Raw genomic sequence first — 27989 nt, forward strand, 5'->3', positions numbered from 1 at the left:
GTATGGAGGGAAGGGGAGGGAGGCAAGTGCCAGCCCTGGAAAGGGAATTGGGCAAACAGGTCAAGCAGAAAGGAGACTGGTGTTCATGCTTAAGGAGAGAGACCTGGGGACCCTGAGGCCTGCAGCACAGGAGAGGCAGACAGGCCTGGTGAGCAGGCGAGAGGGGCTGGGACTTCCCGGGAGACCAGGCAGAGAAAACAAACAGGAGGTCACTGTCAGGGCCTGGGCCATCACTGGGAGTGGGGTGGACAGGCTCTCTGAGGGCAGAAGGCCAAGGGACAGAGGTTAGAGTGCATTCCAAAGCCACTTCTCCAAGGACAGAGCTGGTGCCATGGGTACTGGGCAGGGGCTAGTCTTTCTGCTGCTCTTGCTGCTGCTGCTGAGGGCTCTGGGGCAGCCCATGTTTCTACCTGCTGTGGCCCTGGCCCTGCGCTGGCTCCTGGGAGACCCGACATGCTTCCTGGTGCTTGGTCTGGTGGTGTTGGCACAGCCCTGGATCAGCTCCTGGATGCCCCACTGGCTGAGCCTGGTGGCCGTGTTCCTGACACTGATTCTCTCACCTGCACGGCCACCCCCAGGGCTTCGCTGGCTGCTGGTGGATGTGGCCTACTTGGTCAAGATCCTCCACCTAGGCCTGAACATCAAGCTACAGCTGCGCCGACGGCCTCCGGACACTTTTGTGGATGCCTTTGAGCGGCAAGCAGGAGCACAACCTGACCAGGTGTCCTTGGTGTGGACGGGGCCCAGGACCTGCTCAGTCACAGCTGGTGAGCTGGATGCCCGGGCCTGCCAGGCAGCGTGGGCCCTGAAGGCTGAGCTGGGCAGCCCCACAGGCCTGGGTGCCAGGAAGCCAGCTGCCCTCCTGGTGCTGACCTCTCAGGCCATTCCTGCTCTGACTGTGTGGCTGGGGCTGGCCAAGCTGGGCTGCCCGGTGGCTTGGATCAACCCACATGCCCGGGGGGCGCCCCTGGTGCACTCTGTACTGAGCTCTGGAACACAACTGCTGGTAGTGGACCCAGGTGAGGGCCTCAGGGCCAGCGGAGGAGGGAAGCGGATAGGGTAAGGGTTGGACTGGAGGTTAGTTCTGGTGGGGGCTGGGAAGAGAGTCCTTTGATCCCATCTACTCATGTCACAGATAATTAGGGCCAAAATAGCATAACTGGAAAGTCATCCTGGAGTCAATGGTTGTAATTTTTCCAAAATGACTGTTTCAGTCCTTCTTGACTAAAAAGAAATAAAATTACTATTTATGGCATTCTTTGCCCAAGAATGCTAGCTGCTCGTCTGCCTGTGGGTCTCAGGTGCCCCTCCTGGACCTCACAGTTAAGCCTTGCCTCAGTTTTTCCTCTGGCTACTCCTGCAGATCTCCGGGAGAACCTGGAGGAAGTCCTTCCTGAGCTACAGGCTGAGAACATCCGCTGCTTCTACCTCAGTCATGCCTCCCCTACGCCAGGCGTGGGGGCTCTGGGGGCCGCCCTGGAGGCTGCTCCCTCCGACCCAGTGCCGGCTCACCTGCGTGCTGACATCACGTGGCAAAGCCCTGCCCTGTTCATCTACACCTCAGGGACCACTGGTGAGGTGTCTGGCAGCCCTAGCCCTAACCTCTGAACTCACCTGAACACCCCCAGCTTTCCGATGCCTGACTCCTGTCTTCTGACACTCACCTCCCTTCTGGCTCAGACATCGAGTCCTGACTCTGATTCCCGGTGTGATCTGGGTGGGTAATGCAGAAACCCTGCCTCTGTCCAACAGATAGAACTGAAACCCCACTGATCCTTTTTCTGGACCTATTACTCCCTGTTGGAATTCACCCTCAGAATACAGCCTAAATTCCCACAATGCACCCTTCTGAGGCCTTAAGCCCAGTGCCTGACTGGAGAGCCGCCTCTCTGTGCTGGTCTCTTCTGTGCTATCCTTTCACCACCCCACCCTTCCCACTCCTGCCTTCCCCAGGGCTCCCGAAGCCAGCCATCCTCTCTCATGAGCGTGTACTTCAGATGACCAAGATGCTGCCCTTGTGTGGGGCCACAGCTGCTGATGTGGTCTACAGCGTCCTGCCTTTATACCATGTGATGGGGCTTGTTGTTGGGGTTCTCAGCTGCTTAGAGCTTGGTAAGCCCTTCTCCGAAAATCCCTCCAATCAGTGGAACCATTGGAGTGGGTGTCAAGGTAGGGTGGCCATAGGTTACCCAGTATTGCAGGTTCTCGTGTGTGTGTGTGTGTGTGTGTGTGTGTGTGTGTGTGTGTTACTTGGGATTGAACCCACTGAGTTATACCCCATCCCTTTTTGGTTTTGAGACAGGTTCTCACTAAGTTGCTGAGGCAGGCCTCAAACTCAAAATCCCCCTGACTTATACTCCCCAGTTACTGGGACTATACACATGCTCCCCGTGCCCAGCTTATATTCAAAACAATTTTATCACAGAAATATATGTATTTTTGAGATGGGGGTCTTGCTAAGTCGCCCAGTCTGGTCTTGACCTCCTGGATTCAAGTTAATCTCCTGCTTCCATCTCCTGAGCAGCTGGGACTACAGGTGTGCACCATAGTGCCCAGCTTCTGGTGGAAAATCTCAGATAGTTTGCTGGTGTCTTGTATGCCTTACCCAACCTCATCAGTTGTCAGCATGTTGCCAGTTTTATTTCATGTGTATTCTTTCTAGATTATTTTAGGGTAAATCCTAGATATTTTTGTTTGTTTGGTTTGTGGTACCAGGGCTCAGCAACTTAGCCAGCCTGAGCAACTTAGTGAGGCCTCAAGTAACTGAGACCCTGTCTCTAAATTAAAACAAAACAAAACAAAACAAAAAAACCAAACCAGTAATCCTTTAGTACTACCTGATGCCTAGTTCATACTCAATTTCCCCAATTACCTTTTTTTTTTTTTTAAATTTATTTTAATGTGGTGCTGAGGATAGAACCCAGTGCCTCACAGGTGCCAGGCAAGCACTCCACCACTGAGTCTCAGCCCAGCTCTCCCCAATTACCTCTTTGCAGTTATGCTTATGGTTACTTGTTAGGTGTCCATTCCTCTTTCCTCCAACATTTCCTGTTCGATTGAAAGGCCTTCCAGAGGCTTTTTAGATTCCGTTTCTACTTTGTTTTGGCATTTGTTCACAGTGCTGGGGTTGAGCCCAGGGACTGATATGCTAGGCAAATTCTCTACCACTGAGCTACAGCCCCAGTACTCATTTCCATTTCTGGCAGGAATCTTGGTGGGAGGTGCCTTGTGATTCCTCAGTTGTCACTCTGGCAGCAGCTCATGCCTGTTACCTGTCTCAGGGGGTTGAGATGCATTGGGACACCTCCCCAACAGCGTTCCCCTGTTGCTGCTTTTGCGATTCAGATGTTTCCTTAGGGATTGGAAACAGCTGCTAATTTGAAGAAGCTGGGATGCATTTTCACAGAGGGTATTATGCTACTTTCTCCCCTAAAACAGTCTCAGAGAAGACACATTTGTCACCTCACCAGGCACACAAGCAGTCACCCCTTCAGGTGCAGGAAAGACGAATCAGATGCCTTGTGCGGATCAGGAGGGAAGGATCACTTTTCTGGAGTGAATCTTATTACTAACCCTTGTGTCCATCTGCCAATACTACATTCCCTCCACCAACCCTCCCATCCAGTTACTCGTCTCCTCCTCACCCATCCGCCCACCTATCTCTCTGCCGACCTACCCGTCCATTCATTCATCCTCACACCTATCCATCTATCCATTTATCTTAATATGTATTTTTTTAGTTGTAGGTGGACACAATACTTTATTTTTTATTTTTATGTGGTGCTGAGATCGAACCTGGTGCCTCAAGTGTTCTAGGCAAGTGCTCTGCCACTGAGCCACACTCCATGCCCTATCCATCCATCTTCCTATTCACCTGTCTCCCCATGTACCCACCCATCCATCCACTCATTCCGCATCCAATTCATCTATCCACCAAGTCACCTTTCAACCCACTCACCATACCCATCCTCCCACTCACCCATCTGCTTCACTGGTCATTCACTTATCAAATTTGAGAATAATTAATCCCCAGCCCTTATTTGGCAGTTTTCACCTTGTACCAGGTACTGAGCTTTGCAGACCTCTGAAAACAAAAGTTGAATCCAGGTCTCCCTATACTCTGCTCATGGGAGTAGTCCTGCTGGGCCAGGGACACAATTAGTTTGATATTGTCCTGTGTTCCAACATGCCACAATCAGGTAATCAAGTAGCTTCCTACAGCTACTTGGAAGCATGATTTGAAACCCACTCCTTCTTTTCCTCCCAGGAGCTACCTGTGTCCTGGCCCCAAAATTTTCTGCTTCCTGCTTCTGGGATGACTGCCGGCAGCATGGTGTGACAGTGATCCTGTATGTAGGCGAGATCCTTCGTTACCTGTGTAATGTCCCCCAGGTGAGGCTCCAAGATTATGCTTCATGTTGAATATTCCAGGGATGAAATCCCAGATAACATCCAAGTGAAGGTCTTAGATAAAGACTCAGGTACTGGTAGGGGTTGGTGGTGGGAACTGGGGGTATGGCTCAAAGGTAGGGCAGGGGTGTAGCAGGTGTGTTGCCCTGGGTTTAATCTCCAGTACCTGAAAAAATTCAAGTGTTATACTCAGCAAGGTCCCTCCGGTAAAACACCCAAGGCAAATGCCCAGATAATGAATTCCACACAAGGTTTCCTAAGGGCTCCTTTGTTGATTATCTGTGCTACCTTGGGCAGGTGACTTTACCTTTCTCAGCCCGTGTCCTACTTTGAAAAGTAGGGATAAGAATAGCCCCTACCTGAAACGGGTACTGTGAAAACAAAGAATTAAGTATATGTAAAGTGCCCAGACAGGATGTAGCTCAAAGGTAAACTCACATCATCCTTACAGAGCAATGAGATAAGGACCCCAGGTATCCCTCCAAGTTAGGAGTCAGGGAAACTCCTCAGGGAAAAGCTCCATGTAACTTCTCCCAGGTAAAGCCCTCAAGATGAGGCTTTGTCACCTCCCTGGTTATCTTCAGGAAAAGATTCCCAAGTAACCCTTCTAGGTGAGGCCTCTAGGTAACCCCTGCCAGGTCAAGAGTTCCAGGTAACTACTCCCAGGTGAGACCCTGCATATTCCCCCCAAGTAAGACCCCAGATAGATGTGGCCTCCTGTCACTCTTAGGTAAGCCTCCAGGTAAGGCCTCAGGTTAACTTTCTCCAGGCAAACATCTCAGGTAACTGCTGCAGGTAATGCTACAGTAACTATTCTTAAGACCCCCAGGCTGGGGAGATAGCTCAGTTGGAAGAGTGCCTGCCTTGCAAGCACAAGGCCCTGGGTTCAATCCCCAGCACCGCAAAACAAAAACTAAAACAAAACAAAACCCAGGTAGGGCCTGGGGTAGTTGCATAGTGGTAAAGAGCTTGCTTAGCTCTTCTGAGGCACTGGGTTCGATTCTCAGCACCACATATAAATAAAATAAAGGTCCATTGATGACTTAAAAATATTTTTAAAAAGAACCTCAAGTAGATCCTGTTGCTATAGACCATCCCCTGGGTAACTCCCAAGATAACACCCATCCCCTGGGGAAAGGTTCCTGGACATGCCCCAAGGGTGTCTCCTCCTCACCCTTCTTGGGATGTCTTTGCAGCGACCAGAGGACCAAACACATACAGTCCGTTTTGCAATGGGCAATGGACTACGGGCAGATGTGTGGGAAACTTTCCAGCAGCGCTTCGGTCACATTCGGATCTGGGAATTGTACGGCTCCACGGAGGGCAACATGGGCTTTGTGAACTATCCCGGGCACTGTGGGGCTGTGGGCAAGACCAACTGCCTTCTTCGAGTGAGTGAGTGGGTGGGGCACCCAGTCACAGTGGCCTTGATTGAGGCTGACCACACAGGACTCTGCCAACGCTCCCTACCCTCCACCCCAGGTGCTATCTCCCTTTGAGCTTGTTCAGTTTGACACGGAGACAGCAGAACCTGTAAGGGACAAGCAGGGCTTCTGCATCCCTGTGGGGCCAGGTATGGAGTAGCTTTCTCTACTGCAGGAGGGGTGGACACCTTAGACTCCTCCTCCTCTGCTGGACAAGCCGCCCAAAGCCTTGAGATTGGTGCCAACCGGGGTTGTCTGCAGCCCTCATCTGATCCCCAGGCCCTGGGCTGCTGACTACCACCTGGGGCCAGTTCCCCTGCCTCCATCTCTTGCTCTCACCACGGGTCTCTAGATGTCTGTCTGAGTCATGCTTTTTGAGCCTTCTGCCGGGTCACATCCTCCTGGGCATCAGTTCTCATCCTGCACTTTCCGTCTTCTCCGGGGCCTTAGAGGCCCTGGCCATGTCTTTCTTCCCACCGCCATTTTCTTTCCTTTTTTTTATTCATATTTTTAGTTGTAGATGGACACAATACCTTTATTTTACTTATTCATTCTACGGGTGCTGAGGACGGAACCAGTGCCCCACATGTGAGGCAAGCGTCTACCACTGAGCCACAACCCCGGCGCCCCACCGCCATTTGCTTCTCGTCCTTTCTTTGTCATGCCCTTGTCTCTTCGGTCTGCCTGTCCCGGTCCCCTCAGGGTCCTGCCCTCTCCCATCTCTGGATCTCCCTGTTTCTCTCTCTGGTGGCTCTTGGCAGGGTGCTCGGTGAAGAGTCCGCCGCCGCTGGAAAGCTGGGGCAGGGGCTGGGCTGGCGGGTTCCTGGTCCCGGTTTAAACCCTAGCCTCCTCCCCGCAGGGGAGGCCGGGCTCCTGTTGACCCGGGTTCTAGGTCGCCACCCTTTCCTGGGCTACCACGGGCACCAGGAGCAGTCGAAGCGGAAGCTGGTGTCGGACGTGCGGCGCGCGGGCGACCTGTATTACAACACCGGCGACGTCCTGGCCCTGGACCGCGCGGGCTTCCTCTACTTCCGCGACCGCCTGGGGGACACCTTCCGGTCCCGGGGCGGGAGCGGGCGGAGCGGGCGGGGCGGGGCCTCGGGGTCGGGAGGCGGGGCAGGGTCGGCCGGACCCAGAGGAGGCGGGGCTTGTGGTGGGCGGGGCTTCCCTCTCCGGGGGCGTGGCCCCAAGCCCTAACTCCAACCCCGCAGATGGAAGGGCGAGAACGTTTCCACCAGGGAGGTGGAGGGCGTGCTGTCGCTGGTGGACTTCCTGCAGGAAGTGAACGTCTATGGCGTGTCTGTGCCAGGTGCGGGGGTTCGCCTATTTTAAACCTCCAAAAGCTTTGTGGGTGGAGGGTTGTTATTGCGATTCTGTGTGTGGGGAACTGCTGGGACACCGTGGTTTAGTGTCCAGTCTCTCAGCCAGTGTGCAGAACTGGGCCAGGTAGGAGGGCCTACCGAGAGTGACAGGTGTGCTTCCTAGGGTGCGAGGGGAAGGTGGGCATGGCTGCCGTGCAGCTGGCTCCCGGCCAGACTTTCGATGGGCAGAAGCTGTACCAGCACGTCCGTGCTTGGCTTCCTGCATACGCTGTCCCTCAATTCATCCGTATCCAGGTGAGCCTGTGTGGGCCGCAGGGAGTAGTGGGTGAGGGATCAGGGCCCAGGGTAGAAGAGTTCCACAGTCGAAGTCACGGTCACCGCCCTGTAGGACGTACTGGAGATCACCAGCACGTTCAAATTGGTGAAGTCCCGCTTGGTGCGTGAGAGCTTTGATCTGAGTGTCGTCGTTGACCCCCTGTTCATACTGGACAAACGGGTCCAGGCCTTCCGGCCCCTGACAGCAGACATATACCAGGCTGTGTGTGAAGGAACCTGGAAGCTCTGACAACCTGGCCAGCCCACGGGACACACGAGGGGACAGAGACCATTACCCACCCCATCCCTCTGTCATCTCCATCCCATGCGAAAGGCTGTGGGCATCCAAGCCGGGAGGATAGTGACCTTGGGCTCCCTAGCATAACAGTGGTCTGCTTCACCTTTTGAATATAGCTCGGAGGCTTATTTTAAAAGGGACTGTTTTCCTTTGCCTCTTCTTCCCCCACACCTCCTCCCCAACCTGGGGGCAGGGAACAAGTGTCCTGAACTATCTGCTCCACAGGATCCTCTGCTGAGGATCTAGGAAGTGAGTATCTCTCAAATTGACAAGTGAATGTTAACACAACATCAGGGCACCCTGAGACCCCCTTTCAGGGCACACCTGGAATATAGCCTTTGAAGAGTTCCTTTTAAATCCCCCTGTTCCTCCTGATGGGCAGAATCACAGCTTCTGGGACTGAGTCTCTTGTGATTCTCTTTTGCTAGCAATAAAACTTCTTTTTCCTTTTTCTCAAAACTGCGTCCTCATTATTGAATTGGCATTGGGGACAAAGACGGAGCTTTCAGTTACAGAATGTGGACATGGAAGTCTGTGTCTAGCTGGCATAAGAAATAGAGAAGTGCAGGGTCGAGCATCCCCAGGACCTTACTACAGTCTTCTGCCCGGGACCTCGGATGTCCCAGGTGATGGCCAAAGTTGTGAGAAAAGCCGGCCAGCTTAGCCGCTACTCCAGGTGGAGACGAGAGCTTCGACCCCATCTGGGTCTTTTGTGACCTCTGAGGCCTCAGGCCTAGGTCGGGATGATGCAGTAGATGTGGACGGACCCCCTGTGACCTGTGGTCTGGAGGATGTGGGGGGAAATGTGGATGGGTGATCAGACAAAAAGTGGAGGGCTCTGGCCTGCGGCAAAGACTGGGTCGATCCCGGCGGAGAGCAGCAACACGTGCAAAAACCCGGGGGCTTTGGAGGTGGGGCGGTGGCGGCCGAAGCCTTTAGAAAAGGGGAGAGCTTCGGGGCGTGGCGGGTGCTGCCGTCGGGCTCGGGGCGCAAGGCTCCTGGGAAAGGGAGTCCGCGCTGTCTAGCGTTGGAGCGGCGCGCCGCCTTTGGCAGGTGCCGGAACCGCAGGAGTCGGTGGGCGCCACGGGCAGGACCAGTCTCCTCCGGCTCGCGGCCACGTGCCTGGGCCTTCCGTCGGCGGCGCGCTGTGAGGCCGTGGTGAGGCGGCCTTCGGGCTGGCTGTCAGGGAAGAGGCCCCCGGGCGGTACCTCTGCGGAGCCTTGGCTTCCGGATCCACCGGCCCTTGGGAGACGTGACCCGGCCCTTGGAGCGGGCAGCAGAGCCAGTAGTAGGTCCACGAACTTCGGCCTGGTAGCGATTGAAGCTCTGCGGGTCAGCGTGGGGAGAGGAACGACCGTGCCTCTCCGAGCTTCTGGTCGTGTCAGTGGGGTCTGGCTCTGAGAATCTGCTATCAGTGCCTGCTGGGCACTGTGATTGACTCCCACTGTTGTCGTAGGCTGTTTCTCTGCCTTTCCCGGCTGATAGTTACATGTGTTCCCCACAGAACCGCAGCTCCTTTACACGACTGGACTTGGATCCCGGTCCACTGGGATCCAGCCCTCCTCCTTTGCAGAGTTAGTAGGTCACTGGATTTTTTCACACTCCTGTCTGTTCCAGGAGATAGATACCCTGACAATGACTGAAGTTATAGTTGTGTGAATATAATAGTAGAGGCCCAGGGTTGTCTCCTGTTGTAAATTAGGTCCTCGAGTTTGGTCACATTTCTTTTCCTTTAGGAGAGACTATGGTCAAAGAGGGAGCTAGAAGTTGTATGAACATAGCAGCAGGAGCTGCTTCCCCTTGGTACACAGTAGGTCTGATCTCGTTTGACAGTGGGTGCCTAGCAACAGAAGCTAGGCTGGTCCCTCTGGATGGCCCAGCTCTCCTGCCATGAACTCAGTAGATCATTGTTACCTTAAGGTCTTTGTACCCTCTGAAAGCAGAGAGCTGCCCAGAGGGAGACTGGATGCATGCATGAGACAGCAGAGGTTGGTGCTGGCCACCTCCAGTGCAGTCCTGCGCCTGTCATGTCTTGTGACCATTCCTTGAGAACTGATGTGCCCTGCTCTCCAGACTTTCCTGAGTTCCTGCACAAGTTGCCCTTGATCTGGTGCCAGCCATTGTCCAGGTATCAGTACTTTTTCCTGCACCACAGTGTGATTGGGTGTAAGCTTGCACCAGCAACATGAGTCATGAACTGCATTCATCTTTACGCTCCCGTTTCATGTCTTTAGGCTTTTGCCCTAAACAGTGTCTCTCAAACCCTGGAATTGACTTGGGTTAAGGGGCCCCATGTGCATTTCTTTTTTTTTTTTTTTTTTTTTTTTTTGTGGGGGGGTTCTGTGAATGGAACCCAGGGCCTCAAGCATGCTAGGCAAGTGTTGAGCTACACCCGCAGTCTGCTCCTATGCGTTTCACAACAAATTCTACAGCTCCCAAAAGACTTTTCTAATTGATCAACTGGTTGATTTACAGGGTCTTGCCAAGTTGCCCAGGCAGGACTTGAACTTGCAATCCTCTTGCCTCAGCCTCCCAAGTAGCTGGAATTATAAACATGTGCGGGCTGGGGAGATAGCTCAGTTGGTAGAGCACTTGCCTTGCAAGCTCAAGGCCCTGGGTTCGATCCCCAGCACCGCAAAAAAATAAAATAAACATGTGCCACTGTACCTCCTTGTAAGCAAAAATAACCAACATGGTTTTGGCACCATAATGAAAATACAAATAACTGGGACAGAATTAGACCTCAAAGGGATCAGCAAGCTTTTTAAAAATTCCACAGCGGAGTCAATCAATCAAGCATGGAAGGCACATTTTCTGGGTACGGAAATGGCCCGCAGGTTACAGGAGCCTTGAATTTCATAGTTTACAATGAGGGTGAATTAATCATTGGAGACTGGCAAGATGTGTTGATTTGGGTAGTCAGTAAGGAATACTAAGTCGAAACACATTGTCACTTCTGGGACCTATTGTTACCTAGAGCTTCATGATTTTCTCCTTCCAGGACTCATCTGCAATGGGAAAGGATAAAAGCCCAGTTTAGTATCTGCCTCCTCCCTTTAGGACCCATCGTGGTTGGGAAGGGGTGAATGTTTGCTTTTGGTGGAGATGCTGGGGATCAATCCAGGAAGGGATGGAAGTTTGCTTTTTCCCTTGGGCCCACTGTTACTGGGAAAGGATGTACTGGGAGAGGTTTAAGGTTTGGCTAATTTCCCCTTCTTCCGCCCAAGTTGCACACTGTCTTTCCATTTTTTCCCTGGGGGCTGTCTTGTAGGAATATTGTTTTCCATAACCCTTCACCTGTCTCTTTTTACAGTCAGGAACCTGGAAAACAGCAAGTAGATTCTACTGCAAGACACAGTCTGAGAATTTTATTATTGTCCTGCTAAGTTAAGCAGAGAACAATTTGCAGAGAAGTATCAGTTCTTTTTTCAGAGTTCTTTTCAGGAGAATACTTGAATTGTTAAATAACTTATTTTTTATAATTTCTAAATTTATTAGATAATGACTAGAAAGACCATCAGAAGGTTAAATAGAGTTACTATATGTTTCACTTTTTGGTAAATTTTCCAAAGCACCTGCACCATTTTACATTCCCATGGGTAGTATGATTGTTTCTCCACATCCTCCCCAACACTTGTTATTGTCTTTTTTATTATAATTACGTTAGTGGTGGGTGAGAAGTGATTTGAAGAGTTTATATAGGATCCAGACCCACTCCCTCTACCACCCATACCGGGGATTGAACCTAGCCATGATCCACTTTTCCAATCATAATCCAATAAATTTACAAATAGAAAGATACTAAAAAAGTTAACTATTTGACAAGATATTTTCCTCAAAAGTGCTCTGGGAATAGAGTGAATGATCAAGAGCTGTAGGAGGCAGTCTTTGTAGTAATAAAAGGCTGGAGGTAGCCTGGTTCTTGCTGGAGAAGGTGACTGGTTTGTTTGAATAACTGTGCAGGATGGAGGGAACTGAGTTCTGCTACTCAGGCATAAGCAGGAAATGTGCCTGGCCCATTTACCCCGTTGCTTGCTTAAGCCCTGTCAATGGGAGCACAGTGGGGAAGGAATGTGCCAATTGTCATTCAAGGACTGCCCTTCTGGTTTCAGATGTCAAGGCAAAACATAATTGTTATGCTTTAGATGTAGTGTCCCCCAAAGGCTCACCTGCAAGACAAGGCAAGGTTTGTAAGAGAAATGACTGGGCTATATCCTTAACCTAATCAGTGAATTAATCCTGGATGGAATTAACTGAGTCGGAACTGAACTGGGGTGTGGCTGGAGGAGGTAGGAATGGGGTGTGGCTTTGGGGTAGATATTTTGTATCTGGAGAGTGAAGTCTCTTTCTCTGCTTCCTAATCACGTGAGCTGTTCCCCTCTGCCACACTCTTCCGCCATAATGTTCTGCCTCAGCTTCAGTCCCGAGGAATGGAGTCTGCTGTCTATGGTCTAAGACCTCTGAAACCAGGAGCCCTCAAATAAACCTTTCCTCCCATAAAATTGTTCTGGTGGGGTCCTTCAGTCACAGCAGCAAAATAGCTAACTAAAACAATTATATTGAGCCTTAATCTTAGCCCTGACACCATAACCACAGATGCTTCCAGAATCAGACAGATCCAGGCCAAATCCCAGATTGCCAATCATGGGATCAGCTCTGGCAGCAGAGGGTGGTGAGGTGTTTCTGGGCCCCAACTAGGCTTAAGCAGAAGCAGTGGCCCAAGAAGTGAAGGGTCCTGGAGGAAAACCCAGGTGGGGAGAAGGAAATGCTCAAGGACTCATCATGAAGATGAGATGAATCACAGGGGGGCCGGTAGAGAACTAGCAGCCAAGATGGTATGGAAAAACACTTTCCCCACAGGGGCACTCAGGGAACAGAAGAGATGAGTGGGCACCACCTCAGATATAGCCTTGCCTAGTTTCTCATGAGATGACATAGATTCTGCAATCTACCCTGGAGGCTGGCAGTACTGCTGAGTTTGGCTAAGGCCCATGCAGTGGACAAATGATTGAAGAAAGGTAATGAAGACATGAATGGATCAACTGCATGGAAATCAAACTAATAACCAAGTATACAGAGTGACACACAGGGTGGCACATGGGAGTCACTGTGGAAGGCCGGGTCTGACTATGCTAATTACCTTTTGTCCACAGAACTGAAGAGAAGAGGAAAGAATGAGAGTTCACAGTGTTGGTTTGCTGGGAACCCTGGTGGATGGAAGGCACTGACCCCAAGCAGGTCTCTGGAACACACTTTTTTTTTTTTTTTTTGAGGAGGAAAAGTTTATTTGAGGGCTCATAGTTTCAGAGGTCTTAGTCCATAGAAGGCCAGCTCCATTCCTCAGGGTAGAGGTGAGGCAGGACAACATGGTGGAAGAGTGTGGCAGAGGGAAGCAGCTCACATGGTGATTGAAGCAGAGAGCTGGAACACTCTGATGTACCCATCAAGAATCTAAAGATCCTGGGCTGTAGCTCAGTGATAGAATGCTTGCCTAACACGTGTGAGGAACTGGGTTCAATCCTCAGCACCACATAAAAATTAATAAATTAGGGTATTTAAAAAAAATCCCAGCCAGGTGGTGGTGCACAACTGTAATCCCAGCAGCTGGGGAGGCTGAGGCATAAGGATCGCAGGTTCAAAGCCAGTCTCAGCAACTTGATGAGGCCCTAAGCAACCCAGTAAGACCCTGCCTCATGAAAATGGGCTGGGGATGTTGCTTAGTGGTTAAGTGCCCCTGGGTTCAATCCCCAGTACACCCCGCCCCCCAAAAAAAAGAAAGAAAGGAAAAAAAAAAAGACAACCCATGTTCCATCATATGACCTTGAATTGGGAGATTAAAGTATCCAGGTGGGCCCAAAGTCATCACAAAGGTCCTCCTTATAAGTGGAAGATGGGCACAAGAGTGTCGGTGCTGCAGTGTGAAAAGACTTGACTGGTCATTGCTGGCCCTGAGAATGGAGGAGCGGGCCATGACCAAAGGAATTCAGGTGGCCTCTAGAAGCTGGATCCTCTCCTAGATTCTACAGGAGGGACAAGCAGCCCTCTTGATACCTTGATTTAGTCCACTGAGGCACGTTTCAGAGGTACGACCTTAAAAGCCATAAGAGTAAGTCTATGTTGTTTCAAATCTCTGAAGTTCGTAGGAGCAGGGGCTGGGAAGCTGATGCTGCAAGTCCTGGGTGCCAGACGGATCTCCTGGCAGCTTTGCCCTTCCGCTGCGTGACCCACTAAGCATGTAGGGATGCAGCCCTGGCTTGGGGTTTTGCATGGCCTCAGAGATCACCCTTGTCCATCTATACTCTCAAAGGACGTCCTCTGTCTACCCAAGCCTAGGCTCAAGAGCTCAAAGGCTGGTGAGTGACATGGGTGGCCAAGGACGAAAGTAGGCTGGGGGACCTGGGATTGTGACTGTAGGGTTGGCAATTCTGGGATCAGTGCCCTGGCCTCCAGCTGCCAGGCAAATTGTGATTCTCTGACCAGTAGAAGTGAGAAGTCTGGATTCTTATTCAGAAACTTACCCATTAAAAAAGTATACTTTGTGCTGAAGATGTAACGTGCACATGGAGGTCCAGGGTCTCACATGCAGGACAGAAGCCCACTGTGCTTTTCTGGGCTACCTGCCACCTTCCACAGAGACTTCTAGTTCAGCCACTGCAAGGAGGGGCAGCAAGGCAGGTTTTGAGCAAGAGGCTCCTGAAGTAGGGAGTGACCTGAGCTTGCCCATCACAGGTGCAGAGACCCACTCAGCTTGGATTTCAACCCAGGTCTCCCGGAGAAGGCAGGGCAGGAGGGACAGAGCAGCTTCTCCTTACTCCTAGGTGGCCTTGTGGTCCAGAGTTTCGCCAGGGTGCTGTATCCAGGCCTAGAGACCCTCAGGCCCCCCAAGGAGGACAGTCCTCCTGTTCAAGGGGCCTCAGGTCGGTGACTCTTTCTGTGGATGACCAGCTGGGACTTCCAGTCAAAGCTGCGGCCACAGTCACTACAAAAGTGGCGCCGCTGGCCAGCGTGGCTTTTCCGGTGAATGACCAGCTGTGACTTCCAGCTGAAGCTGCGCCCACACTCCTCGCAGGTGTAACTCCGTGGACCAAGCAGGCGCCGCGGGGGACGTGCAACCGGCTCCCGGGGCGCCTGTGGCGGCCTCTCAGGACAGGGGCCTCCCGTGTGAGAGCGGTGGTGGATGACGAACACAGACTTCCAGTCAAAGCCTCGGCCACACTGCTGGCACACGTAGGGCTTGGGCTGTGCTGGGGTGCACGGCAGTCCTGGTGGCGGGGACGTACAGACCTGGCTGTGCCCAGGTGCAGCAACCTCAGCTCCTACTCCTGGGAGGCTCAGGCTGTGCTCACCTGGACTGCGACTCTCACCAACCTCGGGTCCTGAGTGTGGTGTCCCCAGTTCTGGCTCCAGGCTGGGCTCTGACTTGGATTCAGCCCGCTCTTCAGCCCGTGGGGGTGGTAGCCCTGCTGGGGTGGGTGACGGTCAGGCAGGGGCTCGACTGAAGGCCGGGAAGGGTGCCCCTGGAAGGGGGAAGGCTGCCACCCAGCCCTGGGAGGCACATGCTAGAGCCCAGCTGGGCCCTGCGTGGGGCGAGGAGCCCGCACCCGAGCCGTAGTGGGAAGGGGCCGGTGGTCCTCACCCAGCGAGACCACCGTCCCGTACTTCTCCAGCATCGCGTCCCAGTACAGCTCCTTCTGCGACGGGTGCAGCAGCCCCCACTCCTCCTGCAGGATGAGGATGCAGCCCGTCATCGTGGTCCCACCCTGCCCTGCCAGTGTCACCCTTACCCGTCACCCAGGGACGCGAGGTGACCTGAGCTTCATCTATGGGCAGGGCAAGACACAAGTGAAATGGGGCTTGGGATCCTGTCGGTCAGCCTGCCAGCATCCATCCCACTCCGCTGCCCACACATGGTTCTGGCCAGAGATTCAGACTGGCTCACCCTTCCTGCTTTCAAGTACCTCCACAGGGTCCTAAAGGGAGCAAGAGGCCAGGGGGCTGCTGGGGACTCAGTCACCTCCTGCCAAGCCTCTGACTATAGGAGCTGCCACAGGCTGAGAGCATGTCAGCACACGGTGATGTGGCTGTGGGAAGGAAGGAGAACCCAAGCTAGAGGTGCAGCCAGGGACCATTGGACGTGAATGGGTAGGCAGGAGCAGCAGCGCAGCAAGTTCAGAGTGTAGGTGCCGGCTGGCTACTGTGCGCTGCTGCTACTGGCAAGGCCCTGAGAGGGTGAAGCTGGTGGTGTGGCAGGGGTCCACAAGGGCCTTACTGAGGAAAGCACTCCCTGCCCCGAGTCCTGCCATCTGGGGCTTTGCTGGGTTGGGGAAAATAATCCTGAAGGACAAGCCAAAGTGAGTCTGGGAGCAGGGAGGTGGCCACCGAGCCTGCAACCTTCCCACTCAGCCTGATTTTTGACTGTGCCATCAGGCTGTGGAAGGAACCCGGAGTCTGAGCCTAGTACATCTCAGCCAGCAATTCTGCTGAGGAAGCTTCCAAGTGGAGGGGCTTAGAAGCAGAAGAACTGGCAGGAAACAAGACCCCCACAGTATATACTTGGGAACCTGGTGCTCAAGATGGCAAGGGCTTTGAATCAAGCTTCTGGGCCCAACTGACTGCCCTTTCAGAAAACCCTACAAGAGAAGGGACTTAAGGAATCTCCCAGGAAGAGTGTTTGCTCTGACCTCAGGTGCTAACGTCCTGCTGGTTTGTCATCTGTCCCCTCCTGACCTGCACAAACAAGTTCAAATCTCCAAATGCTGGCCCTGGGCCTCTAGGTGCTGCAACTCTTCCAGTGACTTCTCTAGAGGTGAGGAAGGCAAGCCCACTGGTTCTAGTCACTCCAGACCAGGTTTCCATGGTCTGAGGCTCAAATCCTTTGCAAGAATAGAGACCAACAGTCTGTTCTTCTACCTCTGGGACTTCAGGGCACCCTTGCTACTTTCTCCACTTCTGTGCAGTAAAGAGCACAAGAAATGAGTGTGGCAGCAAATGCCTGTAATCCCAACAGCTCAGGAGGCTGAGGGAGGAGGATCATGAGTTCAAAGTGAGACTCAGCCACTTAGTGAGAACCTAAGCAACTCAGTGAGACCCCATCTCAAAATAAAATATTTAAAAGGGCTGGGGATTATAGCTCAGTGGTAAAGCACCCCTGGGTTCAATCCCTGGTATGAAAAATAAAAACTAAAAAACAAAACACAAGAGTCACTAATCAAAAAACCTGGAAAAAACCACAGTGCAGAAGGCATGCAATAAGGACATTCCTTCCCCACACTTGGGACCTTTACTCCCCATTACTCACCTGAGTCCTGGGTGGGTGGAAGGAAGTGGAGGCTGTTTCCTGGTGTCTAAGATGCCCCTTGGGAGACTGGGTTGGAAGTAGTGGGCTGGGAGGTGCTGAAAAGTGAGGCAGATGGGAAGAGGCATCAGAAGTTACCCACTCGAGCCAGGCTGGAGGAGGATCTGGTGTTACTGCTGAAGCCTTGGCCCACCTCTGCCCTATCACATGGTGGATGCCAGTCTTTTGCTTCATCAGATCTCCAGGGCTTCCATCCCAGCCAAGGACATCCACGCTCATTTCAGGAGTTCACACCCTGGCATAAAAGTCTCCTGGGGAGCCAGGTGTGGGGTACACCTGTAATCCCAGCGGCTCTGGAGGCCAAGGTAGGAGGACAGCAAGTTGAAAGTCAGCCCCAGCAATTTAGCGAGGTCCTAAGCAACTTAGCAAGACCCTGTCTCAAAATATAAAAATTTATAAAAGGGGCTAGGGATGTGGCCCAGTGGTTAAGCACCCCTGGGTTCAATCCCCAGTACCAAAAAAAAAAAAGCCTCCTGGGACTCCCCTCCAGGAGCTCCATAGCCTTGGTGTGGCGCTCTCCCTCACCCATACCCTGCCCATCAGCACTTGGCTCCTCCTTCACACTGCAGCTGAGCAGGGTAGACCCTTCCGTCCTGGCATCAGGTGGACCCTCTCCAAGAGCTGCCCCAGAAAACTCCACTGTTCCCGAGGGGTGGGGGGTCACTGAGGACTCCTTTGTCTTCTGGGCTGCAGGAAGCACCTCTGGCTTCAGGATGTGGGCTGTGATCTGAGGAAAAGAGGTAAGTCACAGGGGCTCTATATTTGATCTGTCCTACGAAGTTAATGCCACCATACTTACCCAGCCTAACAGCTGCCCAGGGTCGTGCTGTAGCCCTTCAACCAGAGCTGCAGCTTCCTCAGGGCTGCCTGGCCGCTGCCCTTGCACCCAGGCCTGGATCTCAGCGGGCAGTGTGCCCACAAACTGCTCCAGCACCAGCAGCTCTAGCATCTGCTCCTTGGAACATGACTCAGGCCGCAGCCACCGGCGACACAGCTCTCTCAGCCGGGTCAGGGCCTCTCGGGGCCCTGCCACCTCCTTGTAGCAGAATCCCCGGAATCGCAGCCGTGCAGCCTCAGGCTCCTCAAGGGTGGTCTCAGGGTTACTGAGGGGCCGGTGTGGGGACCCCAGTGGAGATGGCATTCTTGTTTTGGACGGTCTTTTTGGAACAACCAAGGGGGACCTGCAGAAAAGGAGAAGTCAGAGTGTTATTCAAGAGGGCCTGGCTAGGGAAAGACAAATACCAGGTCCAGCCCAGAGCCAAGGCCAGGACAGAGAAGACTGAGGCCACGGGTGGGTGAGGGGTGGGGGTTCCAGAAAAGCTGCATGAAGGGAGAGGGTTACAGAAGCTGAGACCAGGAGGATGTCTTGGGGATAAATGCCTGGATGGAAGGAGTCCAGGGAGCTTCCAAGAAAGTGCAAACAGTTCAATCAAATACAGGTGTGCCAGGAACAGTGGTCCATGCCTGTAATCCCAGCGACTCGGGAGGCTGAGGCAGGACTGCAAGTTGGAGACCAGCCTTGGCAACTTATTGAGATCCTGTCTCAAAACAAACAAAAACACACACTTGGATATGACAGACAGGAAGGTGGCTCCTCCAGCCCAGAAAGGAAGGGTTAATGCAGCAGGTGGGTCCAGGGGGATTGGGATCCCTGAGGGTGGAGGGCCGGGCTTGGATGGTCGGGGTCGCTGCCTGAAGACTGGCTCTGGGGGCCGGGCCTGTCCTCGCCGAGAGGAAGCAGAGCTGCATGACTGGGTGCGCTCCGGGCGCTGATGCGCTGAGACCTGGGCTTGCCGCCCACTGCGGACTGCGGAGGCCTGTACCGCCTGGGCCGAGCCGTAAGAGCCCAAAGCAAACGCCAGAGGAAAGGGCGCCACGCGTCGCGTGCACACGTGGGCCCACCGGAAGAGATCCTGGAGTGAAGCGCGCCCACCTGGGGGCCGTCAGGCTTGTCCTACCGAGACCCTCGGACGTCGGGGTCTGTGCCCCATAACGGGAAGGGAAGGAGCAGATCTTTCGCGAGAACCAGGCTCCGGTCTGGGCGGGAACAAAGGCGGCGGGAGCTCCACGGCGCGGGGGGCAGGGCAGGCGCGGCCCTCGCGGGGGAAGAAGCCGCGCCCCGCGCGACCAGAAACGCGCTCACCTCAGCCGCCGCTCCGGGGCCGGAGGTCACTTCCCGGAAGTGGCGGCGCGCGCACCCACTCGCCCCGCCAGCGCGTTGCCCTGGCGACGCCGGCCTCAGGCACCACCTGCTCCCCCAGGACCACGTCTCCCGTGAGCCTCGGAAGCACAGGAGCGCATCTGCAGACTGCTCGCGACTGGCCAGCTCTCCGTAGCTCCCGCGGACGCCGCGCTGCCGCAGCAGAGCACCCCAGCCCTGTCGGCCTCCGCCCCGACCCGGGACGCGGCCACCGCGTACCCGACTGCCCGAAGGGACCTTGCGCATGTGCGCGGCGGACCCGGTGCCCATTGGGTGGTGATGGTGCGCTCTCGGCCAATCAGAGGCGCTCTCCGCCAGGTCCCCCGCGGGGCCGGCTAGGCTCCAGCCATCCCCGCGGTGCAGATGGAGCACGTCCGCGCACCTCGCCTTCTCCCCGCGACGACCCCAGCTGACCCCGTTTCCGCGAGAGGTCGGGGGTGCGCTCCGTGGCAGCCTACGCGGATTCGCAGGCTTTCTCCTCCGCCAACATTTCCCCCTCGCAGAGGGTGCTCGAGACCCTCATTCTACCTGTAACCGGAGCCTCGAGGGGGCGTAGTGTACTGAGAAGGTAACGCTGTATTACCCTTAGGTTATCTGACGTGTCTTCATGTAAACTGCTGCAGATGGAGGATGTCCAGGTTTGTGGGATGTGCTCAACCTTCTGTTTACTTTCCAGAACAGAACTAGACAAAGTGACCCCCTTTTTTTCTCACAATGGGGAATATTATTTAACTGTGGGATAGGGTTCGTTTGGTTCCACATATTAAGTGGCTGAACTGTGACTTAACTCAATATTAACCTTTATCTGCATGTGTTTTGTTTCTTCAGATACCTGCCAACAACTCAGGATGAAGAGCAGTAGTCCTAAACACTGACTGGAACCTTGGAGCTGTGTGTGGGTACAGCTTGTCAACTCTTAGCTTACCAGTGGCTTCAGTCTTTTCTGTGGGACTGCAGATTTCTCTGGGAACAACTTTTCACAGGTGGGGAGCTCTTCTCCAGGCACCTTTACAGGAGGGCACTGTTCCCTTGGATTGCTGGTTACCAAGCCTTCTGCTGTGTTGCAGGGTAGCCTAATTGGACCTTCCCTAATGCCAACTAAGTATCTGGCTTCATGTCAGTGAGTAACAGCTCCCACATCTAGCTCCAGAGTGTCATTGCTCTTAACACCCTTCCCAATCCTCATACTTGTGGATTTCTTTTTCTTTCTTTTCTCTTTTTCTTTCAGTGCTGAGGATTGAACCCAGGGCTTCAGGCATGCTAAGTGTGCACTCTGCCAATGAGCTGCCATCAGCCTCCTGGGTTTGTGTTTTAAACACTCCCTTCTCTGGGGTGTTAGTGGATTTGAGCTGGCTGTGATGCCAGTGTTTGATCCGATCTTTGTCCCAGAAAGTTCAGGTATACTTTTACAGTTACAGTTTGTTCCGGATTAAAAGGGACCAGCCCAGCATGACCACAGAGGTTAGGGAAAGGCAAGATAGAGGGAGGAGGCAGCCCAGGTTGGGGTCCCCAGCCAGTTCTGGGTAGCAGAAGAGGTAGGTTCAAGGAAGTTGGAGCTGAGGAACAAGAGCACAAGTCCAAAGGTGAGAAAGAGCTCAAGGAGAGGCTAGTGGGGAGACAGGTTGGGACACTGAATCCAGCCTGAGGGGTCAGGATGGCTTATGACAGACCACTCCAGGAACTTCTGCCCAGGGCACAGGAAAGGTCTCACTTGAGTGGACACCCGCTTGTTCAGCGGATATCTCCTGAGTTCCCTAGAAGTACCTCTGTGGCAAGGTGAGCTTTGTCTGTATTTCACAGCTTTGCAGTTTGAGTCCATCCAGGAAGGGTGGACAACAGTACAGGGGCCTACAGAGTATCAGGAGGCTTGAAGGGCAGAAGGTGGATATGGCCCAAGTGGTGGGTAAGCAGGACAGCTATGCCTGTGTTTTCTGAGCAGGGGGATGGCCACAAGGTCTTAGGGTGATGGGACTGGTGTACCTACTGGGCTGGTGTCAACATTGCCAGGATGCCACATATAGCCACACCTCCTGTGCCTTAGCAGCAGAAGTACATACCCTGTCTTAGTTTCTCCACCTCTCCCCCTCCCATTGCCTGGATCCCCCAAGGCTCATCTCCCAGGAGAGCTGCTGCTCAGGGGCAGCCCGACCCCACCCAGGTCTCCTGACCTCCTCCACTCAACTGCAACCACCAAGGGGACACAGGTGTCCCAGTCCCACACTGGGCTGCAGAAAGGCCACATCTTTACTTTGTACTCTGTCTAAGGGACCCAGGTTGAAGCTCTGTGCCGATGACACCCTGTTAGCACATCTGTGTTATGTCTGTTTAATACCATCTGCATTGCATTAGGGTGAAACAAGCACCAGGCTACTATTGTTCACAATGTTTAAAAAGAAACCTTTACTAGGAAGCCTCTTTGAACTCTTGTTAAAATCTGAACCACTCCCTGGAGCCAAGAGAAGAGGCTGAGGCTGTAGACTTCCACACTCCTGTACACAAAATTACAACTTACATCCATTTCAAGCTGTAAATGCTACTGATTTTTTTTTCTCTCTCTCTGCTGTTTTTAAATAGACCATGGCCTTCCCTAGCAGTGAGGCCCCAGGTCAGGAGGTGGCCTGGTTTGCTTAACAACATAGGAGTCAAATGGCCCCACTCCACCCATTTGTCCTCAGCATTCAGGGTCATTACACTGGGAAAGGGGGTTTCAGAAGGGCACCACACAGGCTTAGGTAATGACAAGTCCTTCATATTTAGCTGTCTGTCTACTTTCCAACCAGGTCATGTAGCCACCAAACCCAGAAAAATGAGCAGCCTCATCTTGTTTCCTATGCAGTTCCTACCATTGCTTTGGATATGAAGATTCCTCATTAAAAAAAAAAAAAAAAAAAAAATCCTCGTAACATTGACTTTGGTAACAGGAGCTGATGACAGAGTGTAGATGAGAACGTGAATGAGTGCTCCAGGGAAGCCAGCATCCTTGATCTGTCTTTCCAGTGCTGACAGTCATATCGCCTCCCTTGGGCTTCCACTTCTGTCGAGTCTGTTGTGTGGGAAGCCAGGTTAGACCCTCAGGCCTGGCAGACTAGACTGAGGTATGTGAAGCTGAGCCATCCCCCTGGATTCTGGTATCAGCTCCATCTTGGGCAACTTGCTTTCCTTCTCTGTGCCTCAATTTCTGCATCTTTAAAGTGGGCGTACCAGCACAAGGCTCATAGGGCTGACAGGAGGAATTTCCCTGCATCTAGAAGGCTGGCACTGCATATATATTGGACCTCATCAGGTTCCCACCAAAAGAGGACCCTCTATGGGCCCACATCTTTTCCCCTTTCTTTTCCCCAGAGAAGGCAGTTGAGACTCAGAACCCAACCACTTGCCCAAGTCCTACACACCCTAACCCCCATTCCCCTATAGATTCCTTTTTGCTGGGTTAGACCCCAAGAAGCTTGGATGAACTTGGGCTTGGGGGGCAGAGGGAACTGGTCACCAGCTGCCAGTTTCCTGCAGATAGATTTCTGCACACCTGCACTTCCCCTCCTCACCTTAGCATTCAGTCATGAAACAGTGAAAGGGCATCACCATGCAGGGCTGCCTTTTCTGGCCTGGCACCAGGTCCATCCTCTTGATGTGTCTGTGTGTGACCTCTTTAGGACACAGGTGTGTGCCAAAGCTGAACTGGCATATCTTGTCACTGTGTACAAAGGTAAGTGCAGCCAAAGGATCTTCCTATGCCTGGTTCCCTTCTCCCCATGTGATCTGCAGTGGACACAGGCCTTTAGCTGTGAAAGGGATTCACAGGCCAGCAAAGGTCAGAGGTGTGACCTTAGGACTCAGCTGGCTTTGGAGCTGTGGGTGAAACTGAGGAAGGAGAGGCCTTGGCTTCCTTCCCCAGTGCACCTTCTGCTGAGGTCTCCAAAGGAGGCCTGGCCTGGGGACGCATGTTAGCCCTGGGTCGCCGCAAGGCCTTCTCACCAGTGTGGATCCTCTGGTGGTGGAAGAGGGCTGGCCGCTCACGGAAGGCGCGGCCGCACTGTGTGCACACGAAGGGTTTCTCTCCCGTGTGGATGCGCCGGTGGCTAAGCAGCACTGCTCCCTTGGCGAAGGCTTTGCCGCAGTCTCCGCAACGGAAGGGCCGCTCCCCTGTGTGCAGCAGCTGATGCTGTGTGAGGTTGGAGCTATGGCTGAAGGCACGGCCACACTGTGCGCAGGCGAAAGGCTTCTCACCCGTGTGCACGCGCTGGTGCTTGAAGAGCGAAGAGCCCTGGCTGAAGGCGGCGCCGCAGAGCGCACAGGCATAGGGCTTCTCGCCCGTGTGCGTGCGCTCGTGCTGGATCAGATGCGAGTTGCGGCAGAATCGGCGGCCGCACTGGGCACAGGCATAGGGCCGCCCACCTGCATGGATCTTGCGGTGTTGGCTGAGGTTGGATCCGTGGCTGAAGGCCTTGCCACATTCGCCGCAGCGGAAGGACTTCTCTGCCGTGTGGATGCGCTGGTGCCGCACCAGTGAGGAGCTGTGCCGAAAGGCTTTGCCGCAGGCCGGGCACGCATAGGGTGTCTCGCCGCTGTGGATGCGCTGGTGCTGCGTCAGATGCGAAGTCTGACTGAAGGCCTTGCCACACTGTGCACACTCATAAGGCCGCTCGCCAGTGTGAGTGCGCAGGTGCTTGAGAAGGTCTGAACTCTTCACGAACACCTTGCTGCATGCTCTGCATTCAAAGGGCTTCTCCCCAGGGAGCAGACCAGGGCCAGCATGCAGGGCCTCTCCCAGCTCTTTCCAGGTTGGGGCCTCCTGGGTACCCAGGAGTCTCTGAGGCTCGTGCCAGTTTGTGTTCATTCCACGTTCTCCCCCACTGCAAATGGCTCTGCGGTCCGAGTTGCTTGGGAAGGCTCTTGGGGGTGCTTGCTGCACATGTGGCTTCTGTAGTTCTGCTGGCGGTGGCAACTTCCCTGGAGCCAGGCAGTCCGCAAGGACTTTCTCTCTAGACTGGCTCTCCTCAGAAGTCCTCAGCGGGGGTGTCAGTCGCAGGCTGATGCTGGCTTTCCCACTGCCTGAGCCTAGCAGGAGCCTCTCCCAGTAGATCACCGACACGCCTGTGGGTTTTCTCTCCTCAGGCGGGAAGGCACCCCATTTTCCCTCCAGGCTTGGACCAGTAGGTGTCCCAAGGGAGCTGTGCAGGAAGGTCCCTGGTAAGGTCGTTTCTCCAGAAACATCTCTGTCCTCTGCCAGGCAGCAGGAACCTGAAGGCAGAGGAATGATGGCTGCCTAGGGCATCTAGCCAGGAGGTGACCAGAGCAGGCTGCTAGGAAGGTAGGGGGAAACCCAGGGGCTGGACGAGAAGCCTAGGGAGAAAAGCAGAAGCCTGTGCTGGCCCTGCAGGAAGGGGATGGAGGAAGCATCTGCCCTGACAGGTGTGGCACTCACTGTATTTGCACCCACAAGGGCAAAATGAAAGCCCCCAGACAAGCAGACACTGGAGTGTGGAGAACCTAGCAGTTGCCACCTAAGACTCTGCTGGCTGTCCCCACCCCAGATCCCTCCCCACAGCTCACTCCCCAACCTGCTTTTTCTCCTGTTCTGGTTTGCTTTTGAGGCTACAGACTATTCATGAACTGTTTACTGACTATCTCCTCTGGCATCAGCCCCAAAGAGCAGGACAAGGAGTATCCTGGTGAAGGCTGTGTCCCCAGGGCCTGGAACAGGCCTGGCCATAGCAGGCACTCAAGCAACACCTGGACACATGAATGAAGAGAGGAAGGATACCCAACAGATGTGACAACTAGATGTGGAGCCACACCACCCAGCAAGGAGGGACTCTGAACAGGTCTCACCAGTCAGGTGACTTCCTGTGTGAAAGCAGGTCCTGTGCTGTGAGACCCAGGCCACAGCCTCCAGAAGAGGATAAAGAAAGAAGGGAAGAAAGGCAGGTAGGAGGCAAGAGAAGAGAATATGTCTACAGATGGGGAGACAGGGGCTTGGCCACAGGTTGGTCCCAAGTTCACCCCCACTTTGAGCCTCAACTCACCAAGGCTGGGCCTTCTGTGGGCATTCCTGCCCAGGGTTGTCTCTGTCCAACCTGGAACCCAGGGCTCCTCACCACGCTCCAGCTGGATGACTACATGAGGTCGGGAGGCAGAGAGTCCTATGAAGGAGGGGATTCAGGTGAGAAGCTGCCTCAGCTCAGGACAACCCATCCCCCAGAAGATGGCAGGAGTCAGGGCTTCGTAGAAATAGTGCCATCTGTGCAACCATGAAAACCGGGGTCACACCAGGGCAGGGGTCACACCAGGGCAGGGGCTCACAGGGAAGCGCAAGGGTCTCTTCAAGCAGCATGTGCTGGGGCACCTCAAGAAGGAGACAGCTTAGGCACAGGAGACTCGGTCAGACAGAGCCACAGGGTAAAGTGGCTTAGGCACAGGAGACTCGGTCAGACAGAGCCACAGGGTAAGGTGGCTTAGGCACAGGAGACTCGGTCAGCAGAGCCAGGGTAAGGTGGCTTAGGCACAGGAGACTCGGTCAGCAGAGCCAGGGTAAGGTGGCTTAGGCACAGGAGACTCAGTCAGATGGAGCCAGGGTAAGGTGGAGTAGTTAGCCTGCACATCTCCAGGGCCTGACCCCGCCTCATGTGGCCTCTGCCAGAAGGTCCTGCTCTTAGGAAGGTGAAAAGATAGTCCTGAAAACCCACCCAGGCATCCACTTCCCATGGAGGACCCGGGGCTTTACCCAGCGAGGCCACAAGTGCGTAGTTCCCCAGCATCACATGGCGGTACAGGACCCTTTGGGCTGTGTCCAGAAGCATCCACTCTTCCCGGGAGAAATACACAGCTATGTCCTCAAAGGCAATCAGACCCTACAACAGTAAGCAGTCTAAGGTGTGGCTGTGCCCAGAATCCAGATCCCTGTCCCAATGGTCACCCTGCATGGTGCTTTCTGAACTTATTATCTTCCTGAGGTTCTACTCCAGAGCTCTCTTCAGGTGGCACTTCCTCCACTTATCTGGGCTCCCTTCCCTCCACCCTCCCTGTCCAGGCTACAGAAGCTCTCTCAGTCTCTCCACTGGCTATTCCATGTAAGCAAGCAAGAACAATTCTCAGGGTTCTTGGTTGGCATCCACCCCACCCAGCAAGACCATTTTTGACCCTCCCCAAACATGCCCTTCCTGTGCCTGCAACAAGCAACTGTGTTAAGTCCCACCTGTGGACCCACCAGGGTGTGCCTACTCTAGGATCCTCCCCTGCTGTGCCCCTGACATTTCAAGACTGGTCCTTGAAATCAGTTGCCACAGGAGGGTGGCCCCAAGGGCTGCTGGACAACAGGACGTCAATACCCTACTTCTCCTGAGTAGTGTCTATTTCTTTTCCAATCTTCTTCCACCCTCCCCTCCTTCAGCCACCTGCCAGACTCTTGCCCTGACAACTCGTTACTTCCATTTTTCCTCCCTCTAGAGTCCTAACTGAAACTGACCATCCCTTCCTGAGTCTGTGAGATCACACCCTCCTGAGTCTAATTCCCAAACTCTGCTTTGGCTCAGGACACCTACAATGTCAACTTCCCTCTGAGACATGGCAAACTTCTGATCTTTCCTGTGAAAGAAACCTCTTTTCCCTTCAAATTACCATTTCTGAGTGTCTTCCAGGCACTCGGGCTGAAGAGCTTCTGATTGTGCTTCTCTCACGCTTGCTCATAACACACAGTTGATGCAAACGCAGTTCTACACGTAATTGGACTTTCCCCCCACGAACTTCCCCATCCAGCCCAGGAGCCGTCATTTGCTCACCCTGGCCGTGATAGAAGCCTTCACCCTCCATACGGACACACCCCTCCACATCTGTTCTCCACTCAGCGAAAGGTGAGACGCTTTCAAAATGCTAACTGGGAGGATGTCCGGTCTCTGTTCAAAACATCCCGTGACTCCCCCGTCCTGGATAAAGTTCCAGCTCCTCTACCTGCCACCTCAGTCCCAAGACTCCTCTCCCTGCGTTGCACAAGGAGGACGCCGAGCCCCAGAACCAAGGCGTCTCGGCTCCCGGTCGCTGCACGCGTGGGGCCTTCCCGCTGGAACATGGTGCACGCCTCGCCGACCTGGGCTACCGGGTCCCACCCCAGGGCAGCAGGAGGACACAGTCCTCTAGGTAAAGCCCTTCCCTCGATGGGGCTCGGTCCTTGGAAGGGGTCCCCTACTCACCCGCGTCGGGTCTGCAAGCCCCGCCGCCGCCATCGGAACCCGCGGCCGAGGAGGGGCAGGGAGGGTGCACGACAAGGCCCCGCCGATCGCCCGCCGCCTTGCGCGGCCCTCCGGGGCCTCGGTCTCGCGGTCGGCCAAGGACGCCGGAGGCCCGGGAGGCGCTGCGGCGCTGCGGCGCGGGCTGAGGAGCGCGCGGCTCGGGCACCGCCCGACAGCCCCGCCGGGCCGCCCACGCGCCCCGGGAAGCCGCGGCTCGGGGCCAGGCAGCAGCCGCGGCGATGCGCGGGCGGCACGAGGCGGGCCCTCCGCCAGGGCCTTCCTCACTTTCCTCCCCTGGGGACCCCGGGGCTCCCGCAGAGCCAGCCCGGCCTCCAGTGTCCCGGCCCGAACACCGCAGTGGCCTGACGCGGGCGACCGATGACAGTCCGGAGCGCCGGAAGTCCAGCCCCGCCCTCGGGTCGTCGCGCGCGGCGGACGCAGGC

General features: G+C 54.3%; 3 protein-coding genes across 9 annotated transcripts; 1 reads left to right on the forward strand and 2 right to left on the reverse strand.

Moving 5' to 3' along the window:
• Positions 1 to 189: 189 nt before the first annotated feature.
• Slc27a5 (solute carrier family 27 member 5) lies at positions 190 to 8222 on the forward strand. Its single transcript, XM_047528328.1, has 10 exons — positions 190 to 1019; positions 1364 to 1573; positions 1954 to 2112; positions 4268 to 4392; positions 5607 to 5801; positions 5893 to 5983; positions 6694 to 6892; positions 7046 to 7143; positions 7320 to 7450; positions 7545 to 8222. Exons 1-10 carry the CDS (start codon positions 332 to 334, stop codon positions 7719 to 7721), a joined length of 2073 nt encoding a protein of 690 aa, XP_047384284.1. The 5' UTR covers positions 190 to 331; the 3' UTR covers positions 7722 to 8222.
• Positions 8223 to 13471: 5249 nt separating this feature from the next.
• On the reverse strand, positions 13472 to 25457 carry Znf446 (zinc finger protein 446). 6 transcript variants are annotated; one of them, XM_047528371.1, is made up of 7 exons: positions 19058 to 19186; positions 18505 to 18662; positions 17924 to 18305; positions 17656 to 17851; positions 17068 to 17162; positions 15406 to 15490; positions 13472 to 15232 (listed from the first exon to the last, which is right to left on the reverse strand). In XM_047528371.1, exons 3-7 carry the CDS (start codon positions 18263 to 18265, stop codon positions 14673 to 14675), a joined length of 1278 nt encoding a protein of 425 aa, XP_047384327.1. In that variant the 5' UTR covers positions 18266 to 18305; positions 18505 to 18662; positions 19058 to 19186; the 3' UTR covers positions 13472 to 14672. The 6 variants fall into 6 exon arrangements, with proteins under 6 accessions (XP_047384327.1, XP_047384330.1, XP_047384325.1 ...); XM_047528374.1 differs by lacking the exons at positions 18505 to 18662; positions 19058 to 19186 and adding an exon at positions 25348 to 25457; XM_047528369.1 differs by lacking the exons at positions 18505 to 18662; positions 19058 to 19186 and adding an exon at positions 19268 to 19554.
• Znf324 (zinc finger protein 324) lies at positions 21636 to 27947 on the reverse strand. Of its 2 annotated transcripts, none has more exons than XM_047528340.1 (4): positions 27508 to 27947; positions 26046 to 26172; positions 25348 to 25464; positions 21636 to 24562 (listed from the first exon to the last, which is right to left on the reverse strand). In XM_047528340.1, the coding sequence occupies exons 1-4, from the start codon at positions 27538 to 27540 to the stop codon at positions 23148 to 23150; spliced, it is 1692 nt and encodes a 563-aa protein (XP_047384296.1). In that variant the 5' UTR covers positions 27541 to 27947; the 3' UTR covers positions 21636 to 23147. The 2 variants fall into 2 exon arrangements, with proteins under 2 accessions (XP_047384296.1, XP_047384295.1); XM_047528339.1 differs by lacking the exon at positions 27508 to 27947 and adding an exon at positions 26939 to 27429.
• Positions 27948 to 27989: the final 42 nt, after the last annotated feature.

The sequence above is a fragment of the Sciurus carolinensis genome, chromosome 16 (assembly GCF_902686445.1).
Source record: "Sciurus carolinensis chromosome 16, mSciCar1.2, whole genome shotgun sequence".
Lineage (NCBI taxonomy): Eukaryota > Metazoa > Chordata > Mammalia > Rodentia > Sciuridae > Sciurus > Sciurus carolinensis.